The following is a 24,988-nucleotide window of genomic DNA, read 5'->3' on the forward strand; positions in this document are numbered from 1 at the left end:
TACTTTATTTTATCACTTTTGCACGTAATACTACATATATCTTTATATGAGTTTGTATGGTTGTGTTTAGTTATCTTCGCTGATTAATTAATGGTTGCGCGCTTGTTTTACAGGGATATGTTTTCAAGCTTTTTTGTATTTAGGCTTACACAAGCAGCTGCACTTTTTTCCCTTAGTTAGCACCGAAATTTCCATTATAGAAGCATGGACGATTGGCAGAATGTTTTCTCCTAGTTTGTCTCCAACACACCTAGCCAAACATAGTTACATATCATGGGTATATTCAAATGTGGTGCCACAAGATGATCAAATTCTAAATATCTGGGTGATCCCCATGTCATCACTTCATGCTTGGTTACTCTGTCACCAGTAAACAACTGGTTAACTGCCAAACGAAAAATGCGGTGTACCTGGTAACATGCATCTTATGCAGTGTCCAATATTAGGCAAGACCACAAGGCGCCTTTGCGATAGGATGAAGGATCACTTTTCTGATATAAACACCAATAAAAAATACCAACTTGGCTAGACATTTTAGATATATCCTTGATTCCAATAGTCAATCTCTAAAGGTCAAGATTGTTAAAATAATAGATTGTTCTGTCAGTGGTGGTGACCTGTTCTCACTACAGGCAGCCCCTGGGTTACAAACGAGAGGTTCTGTAGGTTTGTTCTTAAGTTGAATTTGTATGTATGCTGGAACAGGTAATTTTTTTAAGAACAACTCCAGCCACAAAAATAATTTTTACATTTTATTGAATAGCATAGAAAAGGGTTAACACCGCTGTAACATTTGTTTTGCTGTCTATGTCCCTGTTCAGAAGATTTCACCTCACTTTCTGTCCCTGTGACAATTGGATTTTGAAAGTATTGGGTTCTTGTGGAAACAAGGCTTGGTGATAAAGCTTCAGTGGAGACACCTTTTTCCCATAGTAACACTTACAGGAGTGAAATTACCTTCCTAGGGGTAGATTTTCTCTTACTTCCTGTTGTCTCCCTCCGTTTGTAGATATAAGTCATACATAAGTCGAATGTTTGTAACTCGGGGACTGCCTGTATTTGTAAAAGGGAGGTATATTGGATCTTTAAACTAGATACTCAGATTCCGAAAGGCTTAAACTTTGAATGGGATATCACTATTATGAGTGATCCCCTTCAATACTTTTCTTATTTTCACATTGTTTGATATACTTCTCTTCCTTACCCTATCTCTTCCCCTCCCTATTTTCCAAACTCCCCCTTCCTGTCTACTTTATCGCAGATTCTTGGAATCTCCGGTACAGCATTCGGGTGCACTTCTTGCACATTTGCTGACAGGAGCATTAAGCAGAGAGATAACCCCACCAGTTTGTTGTGGTTTCTTCACTGCCCAGTCATAGACAGAGGGCAGGGAGGTGACCCTGCTGTGTTGTTGAACTGCAGTAATGAAAAGTCAGGTTACCAGGTAAGCTGTGCGGTTGGGTCCAGCAGGACTGGGTAAGTAGTGTGGCTCCACCAATGATTGCAAATGCATGAAACAAAAACCTATGTTTTTAATGGTTGATACAGTTTAGACTGTTAATTTGTTGGCTAGTGTGCTGGGAATTTTTTCAATGCTATATTATACTGTGAATTGCCCTGCCCATGTGCACAGTACTTTAATAGTTTTTCTAAGCTGATCTAAGTTGGTTCCATTTATACTTTGCTTTCTGGGTAAATCTGAAGACTGGGTGGCTCAGCTTGAGGCTTAGTTCACACATATGCAAATTGGATGCAGGTTTTCCTGCGTCCAATTCACATGATAGGAAAAAGTGTGACCGGCCTTCAATGGAACCGGTTCACACAGCTCCGGGCAGCCCCCGGTCCACATTTGAAAGGGTCCTGTGCGTCATCTGGTCTGATTCAGGCCTGATTTGCACCTGAAATCGGTGAACAGGGATGCATCGGACCCCATGCTGTGAGCCGCAGCTGCAGCATGTGTGAATGGAGCCTCAAAGGGAACCAGCTAGCCATTTAAAGCCCATCTCTGGGAAAAATAAATTAACATCCTTTCTGTCCATTCAGCCAGTTTTTGTTTTTTTTTGTAGCCTTCTGAAGCCGTATTTTACTAAAGTCTGCTGTCTGGGTCCCTTGTCTGCATCCTTAATCCAGCAATGTAACTGTGCTGGCCAGTCCACAAAGGTTCTCTATTGCTAAGGGTAACCACTGAAACTCCTTTCTAGGTGCTGGAAAGCCAATGCAGGCAATGATGTGGACACTGGAAGAAGGACCAGGTTGTTAGTACAGGGTCTGATTGCATTATGCTATATATTGAGACTTCAGTTGGGCTTAAAACAGGCCATAGATGTTTGATGACATACGGCTTTGCAGGCCTGATTAGACAGCAAAAAGAACTACACACACTGGTGATAAGCATCGCCTTAACACTTACACAGTTTAAAAACCGCAGGTCCTTTGCTTACCCACAGAAAAAAAAAAAAAAATATTGGTTACCTAAATAAATCCAACCTGGACAATGACTAGCTCCCCTAAAAAGTAGTTGGCTAGGAATGGCTACTGCTAAAGCCCAGACCAAACAGTCGCCATTTGATTATTTAAGCGCCTGCGAAAAAAATGGTTGCCTTATAAATACTCAATTTGCAGCATTGGCCAATACATGCAGAAATCATTATGTCCCAGCAAATCCAGAATCTAAGTTTATGGAGAAGAAGGGAGACTAGCTTATCTGAAAGGAAAAACAATACGCCAGGAAAAACAAACCAATCAAAGGTTCCTCCTGAGAACAGTCGGGCAAGGGTATCTGAAGATTTTGGAAACTGCCCAAAGGTGTAAATAATCATATACTTACAAATACCATAAGATGCAAGTACAGTCCTATTTGGGGCACGGTTTGTGCAGTCATTTTTTATTTCTGAAAGATTTTTTTTTGTTAGTTTCTGGATTGATGGTGGAAAAATGGCAATATATCAGAAAAAAGAAAAGCATCTGTTTTAGTTGATACCAACCTTGACACACCAGCACTAAGAGGTAACAGTAAAAACCACTGAGGTTTTAATCAGTTGCTTATTTTAATAATAGTAAATGTTAATGTTTTCCAATACAGACTTTTTTTTATTGTTGAAACCAAGAGGGAGAAATGAACCAACCCTTATCATGTGCCAGTAAAAGGCATAGGTGTTAGGAATGGGTTAGCTGCCTAAGATGCTAAAATGTTCCTTCTTAAATCCTAATTTGGCCAAACCTCACTGACCACAGAAAGGAAAGTACACCTTTTACTTCCAAAAGACAAATACTTTCTGACTGAATTTTCTCTTCTGTTAGAAGAGTCATAAACCAAAGACATTGCAGAACATTTTGCCGTGTTGAACTGGAATACTAAAATACCATTGGGATCCAGCCTTTGCCAGGTTCCTAGTTTAGTAAAGCTAAGCCATACACTGTCAGATATTTTGCCCACTTGAACAAAGATGCCACAAGTAAAAATCCCAACTCATTCCATGTATATGCGTCACAAAAAAAAAAGAATCATTGCGATGGGTGAAACTCATCCAAATGTGTGGCTGATTTAACCTAGTGAATGTCACAATGAATGGTTCAGCACACAGCAATGCTGTACTGCAGAAACAGGATCCTGGTTCAATTACCAGCAGGTAATCATTTGTTCCCTTGCACAGTGTTTGCATGTATTTCCTCAATGTGCTATCTTAGTCCACCACAATTCAAAATCAGCTTGATGGCTACTTTTGAACACCTGAATAACAAATAGGTCTCATGCACACTGGGTGATTGTCCAGCTCTCTTAAACACCTTTCTTCTAGTAGGAAAAAAGTAGCGCCAAAAACACGCCTAAAGCCCTGTTTTTGCGAATGCATTTAGGCCCATCAATCGATTGGGCGTTTGTTCATTACATTGGTCAAAATGTTAATTTACTCTGGCCATTGAAATAAATGAACGCCCTGGCGCTTGATACACCTAGCTCTTTGCTGCTCCTGAACGCGTTGGCAGTTGGGGTATTTTCTGCCTATGAATGCCCCAGCGTGGGGGGCGTGGCCTGACACTACATTGAGTAGGACGCTTTCACGAGGAGCTCTGTCTATTAATCCTGTTACCCGATGAATCCTCGGACCCGCAGACAATATTTTAGATCTAGACTCACCCCTTACAGCACCCCAGACTCCTGCCATCATGTCCCTGACCAAAGCTCAGAAAGCCTCCGCGGCGAAACTGAAACAATTCCATCAGCTATATAGTTGGGAACCAGAGGAAGATGGCGACGCTGTGAAGACAGGGGGAGAACAGATGAAGGGAGACACAGACAGGCTATTGGAAGTAATCACATTCTGCCAGACCTTGCTGACTGCACAAATCGAGGAGGTCAAGGTAAACATCTCCCTGATAAGGCAGGATTTTCAGAAGCTCCGTGACCGAGTCAAGACCGCGGAGACCCGGTTAGGGTTTGTAGAAGATGCCATCCTGCCACTCTAGACAGGAACCGACTGCATGCAACAGATACACTAGCTTCTCTTCAAATAAGATGACATGAATGCCCCAGCGTGGACACATAGGCTAACCTTTAGGGGCGTTTAGAGGCAGAAAAAAAACCCCAAAAAAGCAAGATGCCTCTAGAAGTGGCATTTAAAATGCCAAGTGTGCATGAGGCCATAATGTGTCTGCAAATCAAGTATGCAGAAATAAAATGGTCAGTGTAATCATATTTAGGAATGGAAATGATCTTGTTCAAATTAATTACCTATGGGACGATTGTCGATGCCAGAAATGCAATATCTCAGAAACTGCTGATCACCTGAGATTTTAATGCACTACAGTCTAATGGACAGCACTTTGGTAAAGCAAACCTGTGCTTTGTCTATGCCCCCCCCCACACCCCCACAGTGCAAGGGTTAAAGAACATTACGTCTAGGGATTCACAAAAAGGAAGTAAATACGTACCTTACCTGGCCCCAGCAGGGTCCTCCAGCACCGCCACCGGTCCCCCGCAGCCTGCTTTGTAAGCTGTGACCAACTCCGGCTGCACCTCACAGTGTACGATTTACCGTTAATGCCCCTGTATTGTACGGGATGATACAGAAGCTCTGACCATATACCAGAGCTTTGGGCAGAGGAGGAAGGTGAAATAAGGTAAGTGATATAGCTTGCACCTCTAGACATAAAAAAAGATTAAAAAGTAATTGTAAAGTCAATTTTTTTTTTAAGTAACAAACATGTTGTTATACTTACCTGCTCTGTTGCAGTGGATTTGCACAGATCAGCCCTGATCCTTCTCTTCTCAGGTCCCTCTTCAGCGCTCCTGGCCCCTCCCTCCCGTCGAGTGCCTCCACAGCAAGCAGCTATGGGTGCACCCGAGCGGAGTCTCAGCTCCGTGTGTCCATTCAGAAACGGAGCCCTGGGCTGGCCTCACCCCCTCTCTCTTCTGATTGGCCAACTGGCTTTGATTTACAGCCGCGGGAGCCAATGGTGCTGCTGCTGTGTCCCAGCCTATCAGGAGGGGAGTCCCTGATGGCTAAGACACTAGTGAACATCGCTGGAGAGAGATGGAGCTCAGGTAAGTATAACGGGGTGCTGGGTAGGCTGCTACACACAGAAGTTTTTTAGAATAGAATGCATAACGATAAAAAAAAAAACCTATCTTTACAACTCTTAACACTTTGGGGAGGGGGCACTGCAAGGGTGCATTGTTTTTTTATTTTTAATTCTTGAGGTTCGGCTTTATGTTTTTATGTTGTATCTCTTAACATACACCAGGTAACCCCTAATGAAGATGGACTACAAGAGCAGAAATCCATTAAAGGTCCAGACAAAAGAAAAAAAGGCGCCTCTAAGTGCAGAATTAAAACTTTTAATATCCCCAAACAAGATTAAAAACACTTATAGAATCAAGGATAAGAAGAGGCATAACATGGATGTATAAAGCAGGTGATTCAGCATCAGGAGGTCCCAGTGTATCACAGCTTTCCAGGGATAACGATATGCAGCAGCAGAAGGTCCCAGGATAACCAGCAGGTGGACACCCCAGGCTCTGGGAACACTGGTGAAGCAATCGCGTCGTCTGAGTCAGCATGGAGCATGAATCCCGGAAATGAGGTCAGAGGGAGGGGACAACAACCAGCATGGACCGCAAACAGGAAATATGTCATCAAAATGAGACGCTTTTCGGAACTACTGATTGGTTCCTTCTTCAAGCCAATGACAAGCCAGTGTCATTGGCTTGAAGAAGGAACCAATCAGTAGTTCTGAAACACGGCCCATTTTGATGACATATTTCCTGTTTGCGGTCCATGCTGGTTGTTGTCCCCTCCCTCTGACGTCTTTTCCGGGATTCATGCTCCATGCTGACTCAGACGACGCGATTGCTTCACCAGTGTTCCCAGAGCCTGGGGTGTCCACCTGCTGGTTATCCTGGGACCTTCTGCTGCTGCATATCATTTTCCCTGGAAAGCTGTGATACACTGGGACCTCCTGATGCCGGTGTCTTGCCGAGAAAGTTCCCCCGGCGGATAAGGACCCCCCTGTACTGCGCAGGCGCAGCACTAACGACTAAGGAGCCGCCGAAAATAGCCGAAGCTGATAACCTTCAGTCAGCTGTACACGGCGCCTGCGCCCTGAGTCCAGGTTCAAGCCCCACCATCCAAGTGGACCTAGAGGTAGAATAAAAAAGTGCCGAGCGAAGCGAGGCCGTGCCTGAAGCGTGGCGAGCGAAGCGTGGCGAGCGGCCCTCTTACAGGCTTTTTTTCTGTAAAAAGTAAGCAGACATCAAAAGTGAGCATTTCAGAAGCAAATGACTGCTCCATATGCCATATGATCAGCTTTGATTTAATAGATTCTCCAGACCATCTGCTTGTTTTTAGTCTGATGCTTCTAAAACAGTCGAAAGTGCTTAAAGTGGTTTTAGAGCCTAAACATTTTTTACCTTAATGTATTCCTTGCATTGAGGTAAAAAAAATGTTTAGGCATTAGCAGCCCTCCTCACCCCCTTTTACTTACCTGAGCCCTGATTCGATCCAGTGCTCTGCACATCTAAAGCTCTTCTCTCCCCTCACTTCTGGGTCTTGCTGGCTTTGCAGGGGCACCGGGAGTCATTGGCTCCCAGTGCTGTCAATCAAAGCCAGTGACGAGAGAACAGGGGCAAGTCCCGCTGTCTGTCAATGGATGCAGCAGCGAAGCTCAAGAGCGAGCACGCACGAGTGCCCCCCATGGGTGCACTGGGGAGAGAGGAGTGGCCAGGAGCGCCGGTGGGGGACCCGAGAAGAGGAGGTTTGCAGCCTCTCTGTGCAATTCCAATTATTTATTTTACAATCGCTTATATGAATATGTTACCCCAACAGTTCATTTTCCTGATGTGTGTCTGTTGCACCATGAACTTGTGTTAAAAAAATATCCTGTTCCCTTTGTAGTAGGGCTGTTACTGATTAAAATTTTCGTGTTCGATTAATCGATTTTTTAAAATCGATTAATCGACTAATTTCGATTAATTATAACGCACATACAGATCCAACTACTTTTAGCTGATCTCCTTGCATTGCAACTATGCATTAGTCAGTGGTAAATGTGGTATACACTATATACAATCACCCGACACTAGCTGGTTTCCACAATCCATGACTTAACTGCACAGTTCACACAAATATGTTTTAAATTCAAACTGTAGCACTGACGTAAGTCATTTTTTATATTAAACTTTAAGAAAAACAACATAGAAAGTTAGTTTAATTTTAATTATAAAACTTATCTAGTATATTGAAATGGAGGTTATCAAATTTGCCTACACTTAGCTCACTGAATGATCCCAGTTAACCACATCCAATTTCCTCAGCCCTACTTTGTAGTGTTTCTATGTGGGAAATACCTGGTGGCAGTGCTGTGTCTTGGCCTAGGTCGACAAGGCCTAGTCCAAGGGTGGCACTTTGCGGGGGGGGGGATAGATGGGGGAATAAAATATTATGGCGCACACATGCAAAAAAGAAATTTTTCCCGCCCCGTTCTCCCCACGTCCCACTCAGATACAGCCTCCTGCGGGCCTTGCTTTTAGCACTGGCAGTATGGGCAGCTTGGCCATGTACTTGGCTGGGGGGGGGGGGGGGGGGTGACTGTCAGTGTCACTGCACACAGCTTAACTGGTGGAGGTGGAGCCTAATGTTCTGCCTACCCACCCACATCATTGCACACTCTCCAGCTCGGGGAGGGGAGTCGGGACGGGTCTCTCTGTAACCAGAGGACAACGGCGGCGGCGGGAACCCTCAGGTACAAATTGATGAGCGAGTGAATGGATATATACTAAAGCTGCCTGGGTATTTAAATTGGTCCTGACTCCTGGCTCGCCGTTTCAATCCATCCATCTGCCTGTCCTCCAATGGCCAAAGTTTGTGCTGACACATCCCCCTCCACAGCCTATAAGCCCCTTATGCAGCTGAAAAGAGATTATTTAATCAGTTATATAAAAAAAAAGATAAAAAAAAAACATGTGTATAATATATATATATATATATATATATATATATATATATATATATATATATATATATATATACACACATACACATACATACACACACACAATGTTTTGCCTTTCATATCTATTTTAAACTGAATGGGTTATTTTACAAGGTGAGGGTACATACAGTATATCATTTAGACATAGAGCGATACACAATTCATCATTTCTAGATCTGATCAGTATAGTAAAATGCTAAGATTGATACATTTATGGGCAGCATATAACCATATCCACAAGCTATTATTTTGGCTGCTAGCATGAAACAATTTACACGTCTTCCTTCATTTAGCAGTCGGTTTTACTCCCAGAAGAGCATACCACTTGGGAAGAAACTGGTATCCTTCCCATGGAAACAAATCTGTGTTTGACTCAGTGGAAGTGTGTCAAACATGGCGGTGTCTACGTGCAGGGTTTTTTTTTTTTTTCAAATGGAAGCAAAGTCTCTAATAAATGCATAACAAGACCAATATGGTATTAGTCAAAACATTGCTCCATATTCAAACACCAATTTGCGGTGTCACAAATCCTTCTCTAGTTATTCACACTTCTGCATTTTCATTAGAAGGTTTTTGATAAATTTCCAGTGCGCTGCCGAATCGCTGGCATAGCCCCGCTGCAGCAAAAACCCTGCACGTAGACACCGCCATGTTTGACACACTTCCACTGAGTCAAACACAGATTTGTTTCGTCCGCTAGCGGGGGTTAAAAGTGCCCCACCAGCGGCCGAAAACCTCAGCAAAAACTACAGTAAAGCGCTGCTAAAAATGGTGACGCTTTACCACCAACGCCCCCGAGTGAAAGTAGCCCAAGCACTAACTAATGTGCACTGCTCATTTCATACAAGCAGAAGTGAGGGGGTAAAAAGGAGAGGTGCAGGAGCTCACAGATAATGAGGCACAAAACAGAGTCGGAAACAATTAATTGAAAAAGATTACAGGGCCATTAGGTAGTTAATAAATGTATATAGATTATTTTTTAAAATAAGAAATTTGGTAATGTCGAATTCAAATTACATCAACATAGAAGAGGATCCGACTTGGAGTCACCATGTAGTACAGGAACCTTCTCTAAAGTCAGAGCGACTTTAGTAGTGCTAATCAAGACAGCTCTCATTGACTAACATGGGATTTCACATGTCATGCGACTCAGGGGTCTCACAAGTCAGATCCCAATTTGCGGCAGTGTGAACCAAGCCTTAGTGCCACTTTAAAGCACTTCACACATTGCTTTTTTATTTCATGATACAGGTCCAGAAGTATTCTGACTAGCCAGAGGGCCCAAAAGAAACACAAGCAAAAACTCTCATATGAAATGATACTATATCGATCGACAATGGATAAGATAGTTTACTTTTTATAACTTCATGAAGATTACATAAAACACTGAGGTTTACACCAGCATTGTTGCTCTTACTGTAACATGGCCATCTCATTCAAGGCAAGCCAACATGAAGACAGGTGACTAAACTAAGCACACGTAAAGCAGCATAGCAAGGGAGAGGCATTCTGTAACATACTGTAGTTAATAGCTCTTCGTGCTGCTCTAGGGTTTATTCTGGGAGGGACACGTACAACTCTCTGTGGATTTGTCTTACAAAATGCAGATACAAGATATAAATATGTATTCTCTCAGTCACAGATCTCAATCCATTTCGTTAACTTGTGCAAAACCAACTGAATCAAGCATACCATACACCCAATGTAAACACAAAAACACTAAAGCAAAGTACAGGTAAGGTTCATGCAAGTCGCATTTTCTTCAGGTAAAAACGTGGTCATTTTCAATGTAAACAGACCATAAATTTGTTAATCTGCTGATAAACCGAATGCAAAAGAATCATTAGCAGGTATTATCTATAAAACAGGAGAACCTGTATCTTGCACCTTAGAGATAATTAAGCATATATCTAAGAGCAAAACAAAAACGCCCGACATCTCTGTTTACAGTGGAAAAAAAAAAAAAAAAAAAAGAAAGACGAATCCTTCTGCGATTTGGAGCACTTCAGTGTGTACCTTGTGACAGCTGACAGCTGATCACCCATGGTGAAGGAGATCTTACCTCTGTGAACATGTCTTACTTCCCTCCTACATGGCCACCAGCTTTGTCTGTCTCCACACCAGCCCACTTGTCAGTCCTAATCAGTGTCAACAGGTTAGCCTGCTTTCTCCTGGCAGCTCCACGGTAGCTTTCACAGGAAAGAACTTTTAATCTCTTCCCTTGCACAGGCAGGGCCATGAGAAGGCTCGCTGAGCTCCCAGGCATAACTCCCTTGGCTGCGCTCCTAAAAATGCTCTCTCAAGTAAATGGTTGCTTAGCAATGTTTGCCTTCCCCTCTGTATATTTGAAATTGGCAACATCTGTCCCTCTGGCAGTTCGTTGACTAGTATGAAGAAGTCATGGTGAGCAGCGATCAAGCACGTAAGCACACCCCTTTTCTGAAATGGCCTCAAGGTCAGTTTGAAAGCTAGCTTCTTTGAATATTGTTGAGCGAGAGTTATCTTACAGTCGGGGAGGGGCAGGAGGTGATGAAAGCTACAGTACCCAGGGGACCTCCTTAGTAACCTCACAGTGTAGTAAGCAAACACCTGCTAGCTCCGAGCTATCAGCCCAACAATGTAGCAAAGTGAAAAACATACAGGTAAGGGGTGTAACCAACAAAGACTACTGGATACATTAAAACATCTGTAATGTGTGTATTGCTTATAATTTCACATACAAGTATTGTAAAATAAAAATATTTCCAGATGATAGATTGTCTGAAACAGGTGTGCAAAATACTACAAATACAGTTGTGTGTATACATTTTATCATATATCTAGAAATATCTGGAGACCATTAAGGGCTCTTTCACACGAGTGGACCAATGAGGTCCGCCTGTCAGTTTTTTAGGCAGACCTGAATGGACCATCTATTGCCTTCTATGGAGCGGCGGATCCACTAAAAAATGTTCTTGGTCCGTCTGGTGGATCCGATCCCATGGCAGTCGCGTGTAAACCGACATGCAATTAGTTTACATCTGACTTCCCATAGTGGAAAGCGGCCTGTGTCTGTTCTGCATAAGCGGAGCGAACACAGACCAGTCATCCACCTGCTCAGCCAGGATCAGCCGCCAGATTCCCTGCTGAGCAGGTGGACTCCTGCAAAATGCAAAAAGCACTAAAAATGCATAGGTGTGAATCCAGCCTTAGAAAGAATTTTATGAAAAATAAATTACATGGCCATTAGGCAGTGGATGTGTACGTATTATATTTTGAGAATAAAGATGTTTAGTGTCATTTTAACAGCTTCCCGACCGCCTCACGCAGATATACTGCGGCAGAAGGGCACGTACAGGCAGATTAACATACATGTACGTTGTCTTTTAAGAGGCAGCTTGCGGGCGGGCACGCCCGGCGTGAGCTCCGCGAGTGTGATCGTTGGTCTCGCAGATTGGATGTCCACAGGGATACCCGCGATCGTCTCACGGAGAGGTAGAACAGGGAAATGCTGATGTAAACAAACATTTCCCCATTCTGCCTAATGACACAGACACTGATCACAGCTCCCTATAATCGGCAGCGGTGATCAGTGCCGTGTCACACACAGCCCACCCCCGCCAAAAGTTAGAACACATCCCTAGGACACACTTAAACCCTGCAGCTCCCCCTCTTGGTTAACCCCTTCACTGACAGTCACATTTACAAAGTAATCAATGCATTATTAATCGCACTGATCGCTGTATTAATGTGAATGGTCCCAAAATAGCGCCAAAGGTGTCCGATCTGTCCGCCATAATGTCACAGTTATGATAAAAAAAATGCTGATCACCGCCATTGCTAGTAAAAAAAAAAAAAAATTAGTAATAAAAATCCCATAAGACTATTCCCTATTTTGTAGGCGCTATAACTTTTGCGCAAACCAATCAATAAATGCTTATTGCGGGTTTTTTGTTTATAGTGAAAAAATAAAAACCGCAGAGGTGATCAAATACCACCAAAAGAAAGCTCTATTTGCGGGGAAAAAAGGACGTCAATTTTGTTTGGGAGCCATGTCGCACAACCGTGTAATTGTCAGTTAAAGCGACGCAGTGCTGAATCGCAAAAAGTGCTCTGGTCTTTGGCCAGCCAAATGGTCCGGGGCTTAAGTGGTTAATAATCCATCATAAATCTCCAGGTGTAAATATTAAGGTGCAGTCTCGTGTTATGTTAATATTTTTAGTTGAAGCCATTGGCTGTAAGTAAGTAGACAGATTAACCACTTGTCTACAGGGCACTTTTACCCCCTTCCTGCCCCGAGCAATTTTTAGCTTTCAGCGCGGTCACACTTTGAATAACAATTGGGTGGTCATGCAGCACTGTACCCATATGAAATGTTTTTTCACACAAATAGAGCTGTCTTTTGGTATTTAATCACCACCGGGTTTTTTATTTTTTTTTCTAAACAAACAAAAAGAACAAAAGTTTTGAAAAAAAAAAAAAAAAAAAGTTTTCTCAACTTCTGTTAGGTGGCACTGATAGGCAACACTGATGAGCACTGTTGGGGCTGCCAGTTACCATCTCTCTCCTCCTGTGACAGCGTGAGGAAAGAAACGCAGATAACCGGCAAGTGTGTTTACATTGTGATCAGACACAGCTGATCACACGGTAAAGAGCCGATGTGATTGGCTCTTTACCCTGATCTGTGATTAGCTGTATTGGCAAGTGGTTAAATGCATTCTCTGCATCAAGATAAAAAATGTGCCAGCATATGTAGCCCCCCCCCCCCCCCAAATCCAGTGAGGAAGGAGCGGTAGCAAGGGGCAGGGCCGGGTGCGTCTATGAATGCACACAGCTCAGTAACAAATCCCCATAGGAAGTGGCTTCCTATAGTGTAGCGCTGCACGATTAATCATTAAAGAATCGAGATCTTATAGTGTATGCAAAGGTTTGTTTTGAAAAAAAAACAAAAAACAAAGAAAAAACAATGTCATACTTACCTCCTCTGTGCAGTTGGTTCTGCACAGAGTGGCCCCGATCCTCTTCTGGGGTCCCTCAGCGGCGCTCCTGGCTCCTCCTCTTCTCGAGTGCCCCGTTGGAGAGCTGCTCTCTCTCGGGGCACTTGTGCGGGCGTGCTCCCGTGTCCTGCTGCTGCGTCTATTGATACAGACAGCAGGACTCAGCCCTGCCACCCACATCATCGGATTTGATTGACAGCAGCAGGAGCCAATGGCTGCGCTGCTATCAATCTATCCAATCAGGACCAGAGACACAGGCTGGAGCTGCTGTGCTCGTTCCCGTCACTGGAAAGACCGGGTTCAGGTAAGTGAAAGGGGGGCTCTGGGGGGCAGCTGCATCACAGGAGGTTTTTCATCTTAATGCAATATCTTAATCCACAGCATGTCAGCTTATTTCCTTTTACTCTGAACTCCATAGGAAAGGTAGCCTTGCGATACTGTGCCCTCCTCCTCACCTTCCTGGATAGAGGCTTGGTTTACACGTGACCGCAATCCCACATGCGCGAGGTCTGCAAATTAAGTCAGTTTAACCATTTAAAGTGGAAGTCCAGCCTAATACTTAACCACTTCCCTACCTGCTCATAGTAATATGACGTCCGCAGGAGGGATCTCCCATCCGGGGTAGGCGTCATATGACATCCTGGGCTTCCCGCTGTGTCACTCGGGAGCCGGTGTGCATGCCCGACGGCCGGGATGTTCGCCAGGCACCCGCGATTGCCCGTTAACAGAGCAGGACCGTGGATCTGTGTGTGTAAACACACAGATCCACATCCTGTCAGGGGAGAGGAGACCGATCGTGTGTTCCCAGTGCAGAACAACACTGATCGGTCTCCTCTCCTTGTGAGTCCCCCCCCTCAGTTAGAATCACTCCCTAGGATCATTTAACCCTTTGATCGCCCCCTAGTGTTAACCCTTCCCTGACAGTGACATTTATACAGTAATCAGTGCATTTTTATAGCACTGATCGCTGTATAAATGTGAATGGTCCCAAAATAGTGTCAAAAGTGTCCGATCTGTCTGCCGCAATGTTGTAGTCATGATTAAAAAAAAATTATATATATTTTTATATATATATATATATATATATATATATATATATATATATATATATATATATATATACACATACATATATACATATACACACACATATACATACATATACACACACACACATTTTTTCCTTTTTTAGCAGAGACCCTAGAGAATAAAATGGTGGTTGTTGCATTATTTTATGTCGCACTGTATTTGTGCAGTGGTCTTTCAAATGCAATTTTTTGGGAAAAAATATACTTTAATGAATAAAAAAAAAAAATAAACCGTAAAGTTAGCCCAATTTTTTTGTATAATGTGAAAGATGATGTTACATCGCAAGAATCGTGATCTTTATTCTAAGCAAAAAAAATTGTGATTCTCATTTTGGTCAGAATTGTGTAGCTCTACTATAGTGGTAACGAGTGATACTTACCTGCTCTGTGCAATGGTTTCACACAGAGCACCCCCCCTATTTTGGGATCCCCTGCCAATACTCCAGGCTCCTCTTTGGCAATTGTCGACTTTCTATGGAGGGGGCTCACCAAAGAGGAAGAGCCTCGAATGCTGGCGGGGGACCCCAGAAGAGGAGGATCGGGCTGCTCTGTGCGAAACCATTGCACAGAGCAGGTTAATATCATGTTACCACTATAGAAAACAGCTTCCTATGGGACCCTGTCCCCCGCTCACTCATCACAGCATTTGACTGACAGCAGAGGGAGCCAATGGAAAAACATGCAAACTCCAAGAAGGTTGTGTCATGGTTGGGATTCAAACCGATGACCCCAGTGCTGCCAGGCAGAAGTGCTAACCACTATGTTCCTTCGCTTTGCAAAGAATACCCAATCAAATGAAAGGAAAAAAAAAAACAGCATTTTTGCTTGTACTAGATGGAAATCAGCAGATCTTTACCATATTTACTAAGCTCTAGGGAAAATTAGTACAAGTGCACAGTACTTGCCTTTAGTAAATCCACCCCATTGTATTCGAACAGAGGGGACACTCTGATGTCAGAATACACTGATCAGCCGCTGCAGCTGCCGATGAAGAAAGATTTTCAAACAAGCCCATATAACAGAAGTCAATCATTAGTTCGACTTCTGTTGGGTGGAAGTGGCAACACATGGATCAAAATTTGGTCGGTCCCTGCTGAACCAGCCAAATGTCAATCCATCTATAGCCAGCTTTAGTATTGCTGTCATTTTATTGCTGATTTTTATTACGTGTGAATATTAAGGATAGGTCCACATTAACAAAACTTTGCACAATAAATAACCAAAGGCTGTCACTGATGTGATCACGTTGCGATAATACTTTGCCTACATGTGAAACCTGAAATTCTGGCTTCTAGCCATAGGGAAATTAAAGATGTATAGGCAGACCTTAAGAGCAACAAACCAATTCCTGCAGCCACTATCAAGCACCCTAGGTGCACAATGGTAATGAATAATAGTTGAGGACCCCAAAATCCCAGCACTCCTAGATACCAGCAGCTTTACCCTCTGTTCACTTTATAACACTCTACAATCTCACAACTAAATTGCTTTTATGCTATATCATTCTCTGTAATGGTCACACACGGTCGTACAGAAAGTTAACTTTCCGGGGCACATGATTTAAGGCAGAGACAGGTGGTCATTATTCTGTATGGCCATGCCCAGCACTTGTGTGGCATTGGAAAATGAAAAAACAGTGAATTCCTTTGGTCTGTACTGCTACTGTGAAAATTAAAAAGGGCAAGGGCAGATTAAAGAATTCATGTAAAAATAAGCTTTAAATTTAACCTCACCTTTTTCACAATTCTGCTGAGCACCTCACAATTAGCAACTTTAGGCCCCTTGGACACAGGGTTGTCTAGCTGCAGTGCACCCAGGAGGGACTGGCTCAGCATCCAGCCCCGCAGCAGGCAGCCTGTTAAATTCCATGACAGGCTGTGGTTGGAAAGGGCTGAATACTGCAGCTGTGCTACTATGTGTTTAGTAAAGAAGGCTCGGAACACAGAAGACCTATATCCCAAAATGTATAGGGCCCTAAATGCCAGTATCACTTAGTACAGCAGCCCTGTCCAGCAGTAGCCTGTCATACTTTGCTGGACCCGGTACCTGTCCCTTCAGGGTGCAGTAAAACACTAGGAGGAATGCACTGCAGCAGGACAGCCCTGTGTGCAAGGAGCCTAAATTGTAACTCTGACCAGGCTATAGACAAGTACGGCATTTACATATTCTTAAAGTGGTGTTCCGGCTGAAATTATACTTTAATTAAAAATACCCCTATAATACACAAGCTTAATGTATTCTAGTAAAGTTAGTCTGTAAACTAAGGTCTGTTTTGTTAGTTTATAGCAGTAGTTTGTTATTTTATAAACTTACAGCAGGCCGTGGCCATCTTAAGTGTGGGCATCTGAAGCCAGACTGTATTTCTTCCTGGATCTCATCCTTGCAGATCTCACACATGCTCAGTGCAGCACAAGCAGTGTAAGAGGTTTCAGGTCAGGTTTCCATAGCAACGGCAGTGTCAGAGGAAGTTGCCGCCCCTTCCCAGAAGGCATTGCAAACAGGAAATGATGTGATGGGCCACGGCCAGGGAGGAGGAAGTGAAAAATGAATACAGCAGGTATACAGTAGGTGCTGAGAAAAAAAAAATATCCAATTCGTTTACAGTGCACAGTTTAGTGAGGGATGCTGAAGAGTTGTAAAAGTGGGTGGAACTCCATTTTAAGCCATAAAACGTTATAAATCAAGCCCTCAACGACCTCTCCATCTGCAGACACTCTGGGGCAATTCATTCTCAAATTTCATGGCGGATGCTCTGAAGTTGTTCAAGTTTTCTCAGCAGCTCAGCTCACTCTGCTTGCCCCTCCCTCAGCAATTGCTCTAGATTTAGAAAAAAGGCTGCTGAACCATTGCTGGAAGCGGAGAGCAGAGAAAGTCAAGCCGAGAGAATGATTTGAACCACCTTAGTAAAGATTTGCCATTTTTCCCGTGCTTAAGCAATACTAGAAAATGCCTTTTTGTTTTGAATTGTTTTTGAAAAAAACTGTGTACTACTGGACGTGGCTGTGCACTACTGTCCCATTACCTTATAGCTGCATAACTATAGTGCAAGACCATCTAAGGCTTTGCCGCCTCTGGAGCTTTACCCTGAGAACATGCAGAGCAATCATTCAACTGCTTCCACCTCTCCTGTTGCTTTCTTCATCATCACCACCCCACTTGGCATCAAGACTACCAATCACCAGGGGGCAAAACCCTGTTCCTCTAACAAGATGGCTACCTTCACACTAATGCTGCGTACACATGAGCGGACTTTTCGACCGGACTGGTCCGACGGACAATTCGACCATGTGTGGACTTCATCGGACCTGTAGCGGACTTTTTCGTAGGAAAATCTGACGGACTTTAGATTTGGAACATGTTTCAAATCTTTACGTCGGAACTCCGCCGGACCTAGTTCCTATCGAAAAGTCTGCTCGTCTGTATGCTAGGCCAACGGACAAAAACCAACGCTAGGGCAGCTATTGGCTACTGGCTATCAACTTCCTTATTTTAGTCCGGTCGTACGTCATTACGTACAAATCCATCGGACTTTGGTGTGATCGTGTGTAGGCAAGTCCGTTCATTGGGAAAGTCCGTTGGAAGTCCGTCGAAAGTCCGTCGGATAGTCCGTCGGACCAGTCCGGTCAAAAAGTCCGCTCATGTGTATGTGACATAAGACACAGAAAACACATGGAACAAAAAACATGAAACAAGGCATGTTAAGCAAATAGATAGAAGGCTGCACTGAGCCTACAGGCAATATAAGTGACCAGTCCTCTGCCATTTTGGGCACAGTACTGGTCCTTTAAAATCTCCAAGTTGAAGCAATAAAATGTCCCCACAACACGAAAAATGCAATATGCGTACCACGCAACTATAGATAAATGCGTGTACTGCTGTGGTGTAAAGGACCACCAACCTGGCACAGAAATTAATAATTGCATACGGAGCAGGGCTGATTGGAGGAATATCAATTAAAGGCTTATGATGAAAACATGGGCGTGCCATACAAGGAGTGAACTTTGGACAGTTCCTAATAAACAGGCAAAAATTGTCAGCCTCCCCACTCTAAAATCAAAGGTGTTGGGCAGATAATTCTTTGAGGAACAATGATTGCACTCAGACACTGTTTAGGTATTTTGACAGCTAGTTGGGCCAGCTGTCAAAATACAATAGCCACAGTGGGTGACTCCAATCAATGTTGTTTAGCAAGGATGGTATAGAATGCATGGATGGTGATATGTGCAGCCCACCTGATGACTTTTAGCTTTTTATATCAGCATGATAGATTTTAATCTATGATATACATTTATCTAAATGCTTCCTGGCAGGCGTTGGCTAATCTATCAGTAAAGACTCTGCCCCAAGATTACCTTTGCTTAGTTACAAGTATACGTTCCTAATATAAACCAATAGCATATCTTTTTTTTTTTTACTGCCAGCAAAACCAAAAGGATCACATCCAAAGCAGCTGTACCGATAGGACTCCTGTCTTCAGCTGTCAAGGTAGTAGGGTTTGTTTACTGAAGGTGCAGGCTTCATACACTGTGCCACTTGGAACCCAAGCAGAAAACCAAACAGGCACACCAGTGTATATTCAATACAATTGTCCCATTATGCAAATATAGCACAGGTCAATGGTCAGAAAGTATTAAAAGGGAAACACTAGTATTTTTAATGGTTTAATATAAGCAAGAAGGAATAATGCAAAAAACCTTATCAATGAGTGTTAAAGCATAAGTGTTATTGAAAACTATGATGGCGACAGGCCAATAAGAAGTAATTAAAAGGTCCCAGGTTTTAGGGGTCCTGGAGCACAATTAGAGACTGCTGAAAATATAGAACGACACCTCTAGATGCCTGCATTTAATGCATGAGGTCAGGTTAGTATTTCTTTTTTTTCTTTATTGGCAGGTGTACTTTAATGTATAGGCAGGTTCAGCTTCTTACAACAGACTCTGTAGATTGCAATCATGTGTAAAAACCACAATGCTTCTGGTAGCCTTCAGAAAAAATTACTGGTCGAAAAAATTAGTAACGACTTTCAACTGGTAAATCTGATCTTGGGCTTGTTACCTTCCATGTCTTTAGTGATTTGTGTGTATTGCTGCCAACCACACTCAAAAAAGGACAAAAAAGGTCATAACTATTGTGCATTCTTTACCTACTGTACACTAGAAAAAAATAATTTAAAAAATAAATTACTTTTCTATAAATATTTGTTTTTAAAATCCCTTTAATATAAATATTGAAAAATAAAAAGGAACAGAACGGCTTGGGAGAAGCAAGACCAACCCCAGCTTAAGGCTTCATTCACACCTGAGCAAAGCGCTTTACTGGTGTTTTTCAGGCATTTAAAGCATTTTTTGCAGCCTTTTACAAGCATTTTTAAAGCGTTATAGAAGTGTATTACAAGTGTTTTACAGCTTCAAGCAATTTTGTTTAGCCAATAGAAAGCACTAGGGGGAGGAGAGGGAGAGGAAATTAGGAGTAGAGAGCTGCTGTTTGAGCAGAAAACGAGCGACAAAAGGCTTGTAAATATGCTCAAGTGATGCATTTCTATTGAAGTCTATGGGGCCAAAAACGCGTGTAATCTGCCAAAAAGAAGCTCATGTACTTTTTTGAGCTTCGGGCATTTTGCTTCAGTCGACAGAACGCTCATATGTAAAACATGGGCCAATAAATGAATGGGATTTGGCTTGTTGAGCGTTTTAGAGCTACAAGCTTCAAGCAGAAAATCGCTCAGGTGTGAACGGGGATCACTCACTATGTAGCTAAAATGAAACACCTAGATAAAAATATGACAGGTATTGTGTAATATCACTATTTGCACCATTTAAAAACTGGATACATATTAAAAGTTGTACCTTGGTTTGGTAAAGAAAGGTAAGCAAAAATCTGCAGCGTGCCGCCAGATTTAAAGAACTGGAGAAAAATACAGCATTTTGCTACATGGATATATCGATACGTTTTATGCATATTTTTTGTAAGACGCAACTACTAATTGCTGAAACCAAAAGCATTAAAGCAGCTTTGGATCTTTGGGTATACCCTGCATTCAGAAACTGAAGCATCTACATTTCATAATGTAATTATCCTGTTTATACTCCACCCCAACTCTCCACACATCATGTTCAGACACATATCAAGTGTGATGAACAAGACAGACAAAGTGATTCATATCAGAAAATGCCAATAAATATCTGCAGCATACATACATGTCAAAAAGACTCAAACAGGGTACAAAGATTTGGGAAATATATAAAGGTTGAAGTTGATCTAACGAACACAAAATGGTTTTTAAATTAAAAACCCAGTACACAGTTTTTCAGTCTAACAGTCTAACACCTGTGTGTCATTTGCATTACTTATACTTTTCCCCCCACCACCATAGGGTTTGCCCCATGGGATCAATAAGCACCCCTCTTATGTAAGCTTCAGAGTAATCTGGAGTTCTCTAGCCCATTTGGGTCAAGCAAATGACTATTGTGGGAGGAAGGGGAGAGAGTCATACTCCAAAATACAGAGTATTGTTCAACTGGGAGACTATTGCCACGTACACACGATCGGACATTCCGACAACAAGATCCATGGATTTTTTCAGACGGATGTTGGCTCAAACTTGTCTTGCATACACACGGTCACACAAATCTTTTCGGAAATTCCGAACGTCAAGAACACGGTGATGTACAACACGCATGACGAGCTGACAAAAACGAAGTTCAATAGCCAGTGCGGCTCTTCTGCTTGATTCCGAGCATGCGTGGAACTTTGTGCGTTGGAATTGTGTACACACGATCGGAATTTACGACAACGGATTTTGTTGTCGGAAAATTTGAGAACCAGATCTCAAATTTTGTGAGACAGAAATTCTGATGGAATTCGATGGAGCCTACACACGGTCAGAATTTCCAACAAGCAGCTCCCATCAAACATTTTCCGTTGGAAAATCCAACTGTGTGTACGGGGCATAACAGTGTGGGAGCAAAGGACAGTTGCATATATATGGGAGAAAACACAGTCTCTTTGCAGGGTAGCTTCATAACTACAAATGCACTCGCTGCATACAAAAATGTCTGTTACATTACCATAACAGCAAGCAGACAGGCAGCCAAATGGGCAACTGCTAGTGGAAGCGGAGCACCCCTTCAAAATATGTTCATGGCAATACCAAAAAGAAGAAGTTACTATTCCTGATCGCTCTTAAAAAAGCCTACACTGAGGGTTAGCAAGACAACTAGCATTATTATACAGGATTTCTGAAGGTTACCAATTGCTGCCTCTACATTTCTCATGGCAGTTCATTTCCTGTCTCTAGACATGAATGGCAGTTTTCAGTGCAAGGGTTTTGGTGATGTCAGCAAAAGGTTTCTTGTTTGAAGCTTTAATTATTTAAAACCAACACTGATCACAAAATAAAACTAAAGTAGAAATGACCTTTCAGCTTTCAGAGCAGATTAGTAAATACAGTTTGTCGAATGCTGTTTATTGTTCACAAAGCTGTGGAGAGCAGTAAATTCTCAGGAAAAATATAATAATGCATTTCAGTAACTACTGAGATCTAAAAGGTAAAATAACATTTTTTTATCTTTAGCCTGTCTATACAACATTCAAGCAGCGTAAGCTTCTCAGAGTGTAGGATACAACCATACCCTCCAGTGTGCGGTGCGAGAGCACACACTGAGCGAGTGATTGTATGTTCCTTGGTGTGGGAGGATCAGTTTGTCTCTTTTAGATTGTTCTGCTTTACCCTCTGCACCTTTCATGCCCCTCTGCCTGCCTCAGCCCCTGACACAATAATTTATTGGTTTAACAATGACCTGACCCTGTCCTGCTACAAACCATGGGAACAGCACACTCCACATCCTAGAGACTTGCATACGGAATGTTTGTGCTGCTCACCACTGGACCAAATGATCTCATAAGAGAAGATGTGTTGGCAGCTTCTTCATGACATAAGAAAGCCGCAATTACCTTCCAACAGATCATCAGGCCAGCTTAATAAACAATGCTACCATCAACTGTTTTCACAGAAACACCCTTGTAAATACACAGTGACAAGCACCACAATTACTCGGCACAGTACACAGGGTTTCTGTTAAGTTTAGGAAAGAGTTCAAGAAACACTCTTTTTCAAAAGTCAAAACATTTAATTTTCTAATTATGCAAAATTAAACAACTCATAGATATTCCATATTTATAATTTCCAGCCAGAAGCTGGAGATTAAGTTTTAATTAACTTGTTCACCAGGCTTACCATACAATCTATACTTCTACAAGTTTATGTCTGTGCAGCAAATTAACCACTTGCCGACCGCGCTATAGCCGAAAGATGGCTACAGAGTGGTTGTCCAGTTCCGAGAGGGTGTTTGACGTCCTCCCAGAACCCCACCCCCTGCGTGCCCTCAGGACGCTCTGTGATCGATGTGTCCTTCGGCCACAGCAGATCCCAGATCGAGGTAAAGGGCCAATCACAGCAGCCCTTTACCATGTGATCAGCTGTGTATAATCACAGCTCATCACATGTAAATAAATGCAGGTTATCTGCATTTCCTCTCCTCAGTGCTGTCAGTGTGTAAGGAAAGGAATGCCGATAACTGGCTTTCCTGTGACAGGGGACATTTACACATCAGTGATTATCAAATCAGGGCACGGATCAGCCCTATCAGTGCAGCCTCATCAGCGCCCATCATTGAAGAAGAAAAATTACTTATTTGCAAAATTTTATAACAGAAACCAAGAATGTTTAGCAAAAAAAAAAAACAGCAGCAATTGAGTACCACCGATTGAAAGCTCTACTTGTGTGAAAAAAATGATTACAATTTCATACGGAGTACAGTGTTGAATGATTGAGAAATTGTCATTCAAAGTGCGACAGCGCTGAAAGTTGAAAATTGGCCTGGTCAGGAAGGGGTGAAAATGCCCAGTAGGCAAGTGGTTAAGGTCCCATTCACACCAGATGCAGTTGGATGCATTTTTGACAGTCTAAAATCCATGTTATCCTATGGGCATAGTTCAGATTAATGCAGTGCAAAAAAGTACTACAAGCTGCATTTTTGTGCACTGCAAATGCACAGAAACATGTGTAAATGCATGAAGATGAACCTCAATGCAGTGCACATAAAAGCCCAAAGAAAGAAAGAAGATGGAAGTGATCTCAAAGGATATGCAAGCTTAGAAAAAAAATGCACCGCAGATGCATGCAAATGCACGTAAAAATGTGTGTCACATGAGCACCACTGGGTATACAAAAACATGCAGCAAACATGCAGCTTCTGGTGTGAATGGGCCCTAAATGTGCATGCACGGATGAGTACTGTTGTCAGGCCTGCCCAAGTTATCCTCTCCCAGACTACAGAATGCATACTGCCCGCATTTGGGGACACGCACCTGCCTTGGTGTCAATTTGAGACCAGTGGTTTTGTCCGTGCAGCCCAGCAACCCAAAAAAACATGAATAGGACTGTCTGCACATAGATGCACAGAACACATGTGCATCCAGTGCAGGGAAAAACAGCCCTTCGCAAGGGTGTATGGATAGGTAAGCCTGTATGAATGAGGCCTAAGTGTATATTTTTTTTGCTTTTCTTGGGCATTCCTTGCTTGCACGAAACAAATTTAGCACTTATTTTTATTCTGCCTTTATCAAGGGATAATTGCCATTAATATGGCACGATTTCTAAAGTATGTTGTTACTTTAGTATGACTTTCTCTGTTACTCCCACAGTAATCACCAAACAGCCAATCATCCTCTAAATGTTTAGATACCAGACAAGCACTGGGTTACGCTGTTTCAGGATTATGTCCCAGATCAGTTTAAATGTCCGAGCAGGGGTCAAGTAACAGCATCTTCCTCTCTTGTGATGTTGCTGCCTATGTGGACCTGAAGCTACAGCAAGTCGCCTAAGGCCCACCCTCTCTCCCAAAACCCAGTGATCTCCCTCTGGAAACACTCTGCCAGCCTCTCTCTGCTGAACATCTTCCACGAGACCCTCCTTTATGATCTCCCTCCACCGAGGACTGTGGCAGACATCCTCAGTGAGTCCCTTTTGCTGTACCCTACTGCCTATTGTCCTTTGCTGTGTCCTGAATTGCTGCCCAGTGATCTGGCCATCTGAGTCTTGTTGTGCCCTAAATGCCACCCTGTGACCTTGGACTTCATCTCTGCTGCTTCATATTACCACCTGCCCTTTGATGTGCCCAGAATATTGCCCTGCGACCCTGGATTTGTCCCTTGCCATGACTGGCTTTCTGTACTGCTAGCTTACCTCCTTTACAAAACCTCTGCTTGTTGAATCACTCAATTAAGAACCCCAAGGGTCCTAAACTCCTGTTAATCTCTGTGCAAGTTCTGCTCTGCCCACATTTTTGTTACAATTTGTATAAACAGTTGTGGAGGAGATATAAATGCTCGAAGTGCAATATCCTCAAGGGCTCTTTCACACGGAGCGGATCAGTG

The 24,988-nt window shown here is 42.8% G+C and overlaps 1 protein-coding gene across 3 annotated transcripts in view; it reads right to left on the reverse strand.

Moving 5' to 3' along the window:
- AFF1 (ALF transcription elongation factor 1) overlaps nt 1-24,988 on the reverse strand; it is a 202,672-nt gene that overhangs the window by 108,494 nt on the left and 69,190 nt on the right. The window contains exon 1 of one of the 3 annotated variants that reach the window (XM_073599931.1): nt 10,550-10,935. The exons of the other annotated variants lie outside the window; for them this stretch is intronic. Coding sequence (XP_073456032.1) covers nt 10,550-10,561 — 12 coding nt within the window. The 5' untranslated portion in view covers nt 10,562-10,935. Of the gene's footprint in view, nt 1-10,549; nt 10,936-24,988 lie in introns of those variants that run through there. 3 annotated transcript variants of the gene reach the window in all.

The sequence above is a fragment of the Aquarana catesbeiana genome, linkage group LG01 (genome assembly GCF_042186555.1).
Source record: "Aquarana catesbeiana isolate 2022-GZ linkage group LG01, ASM4218655v1, whole genome shotgun sequence".
NCBI lineage: Eukaryota > Metazoa > Chordata > Amphibia > Anura > Ranidae > Aquarana > Aquarana catesbeiana.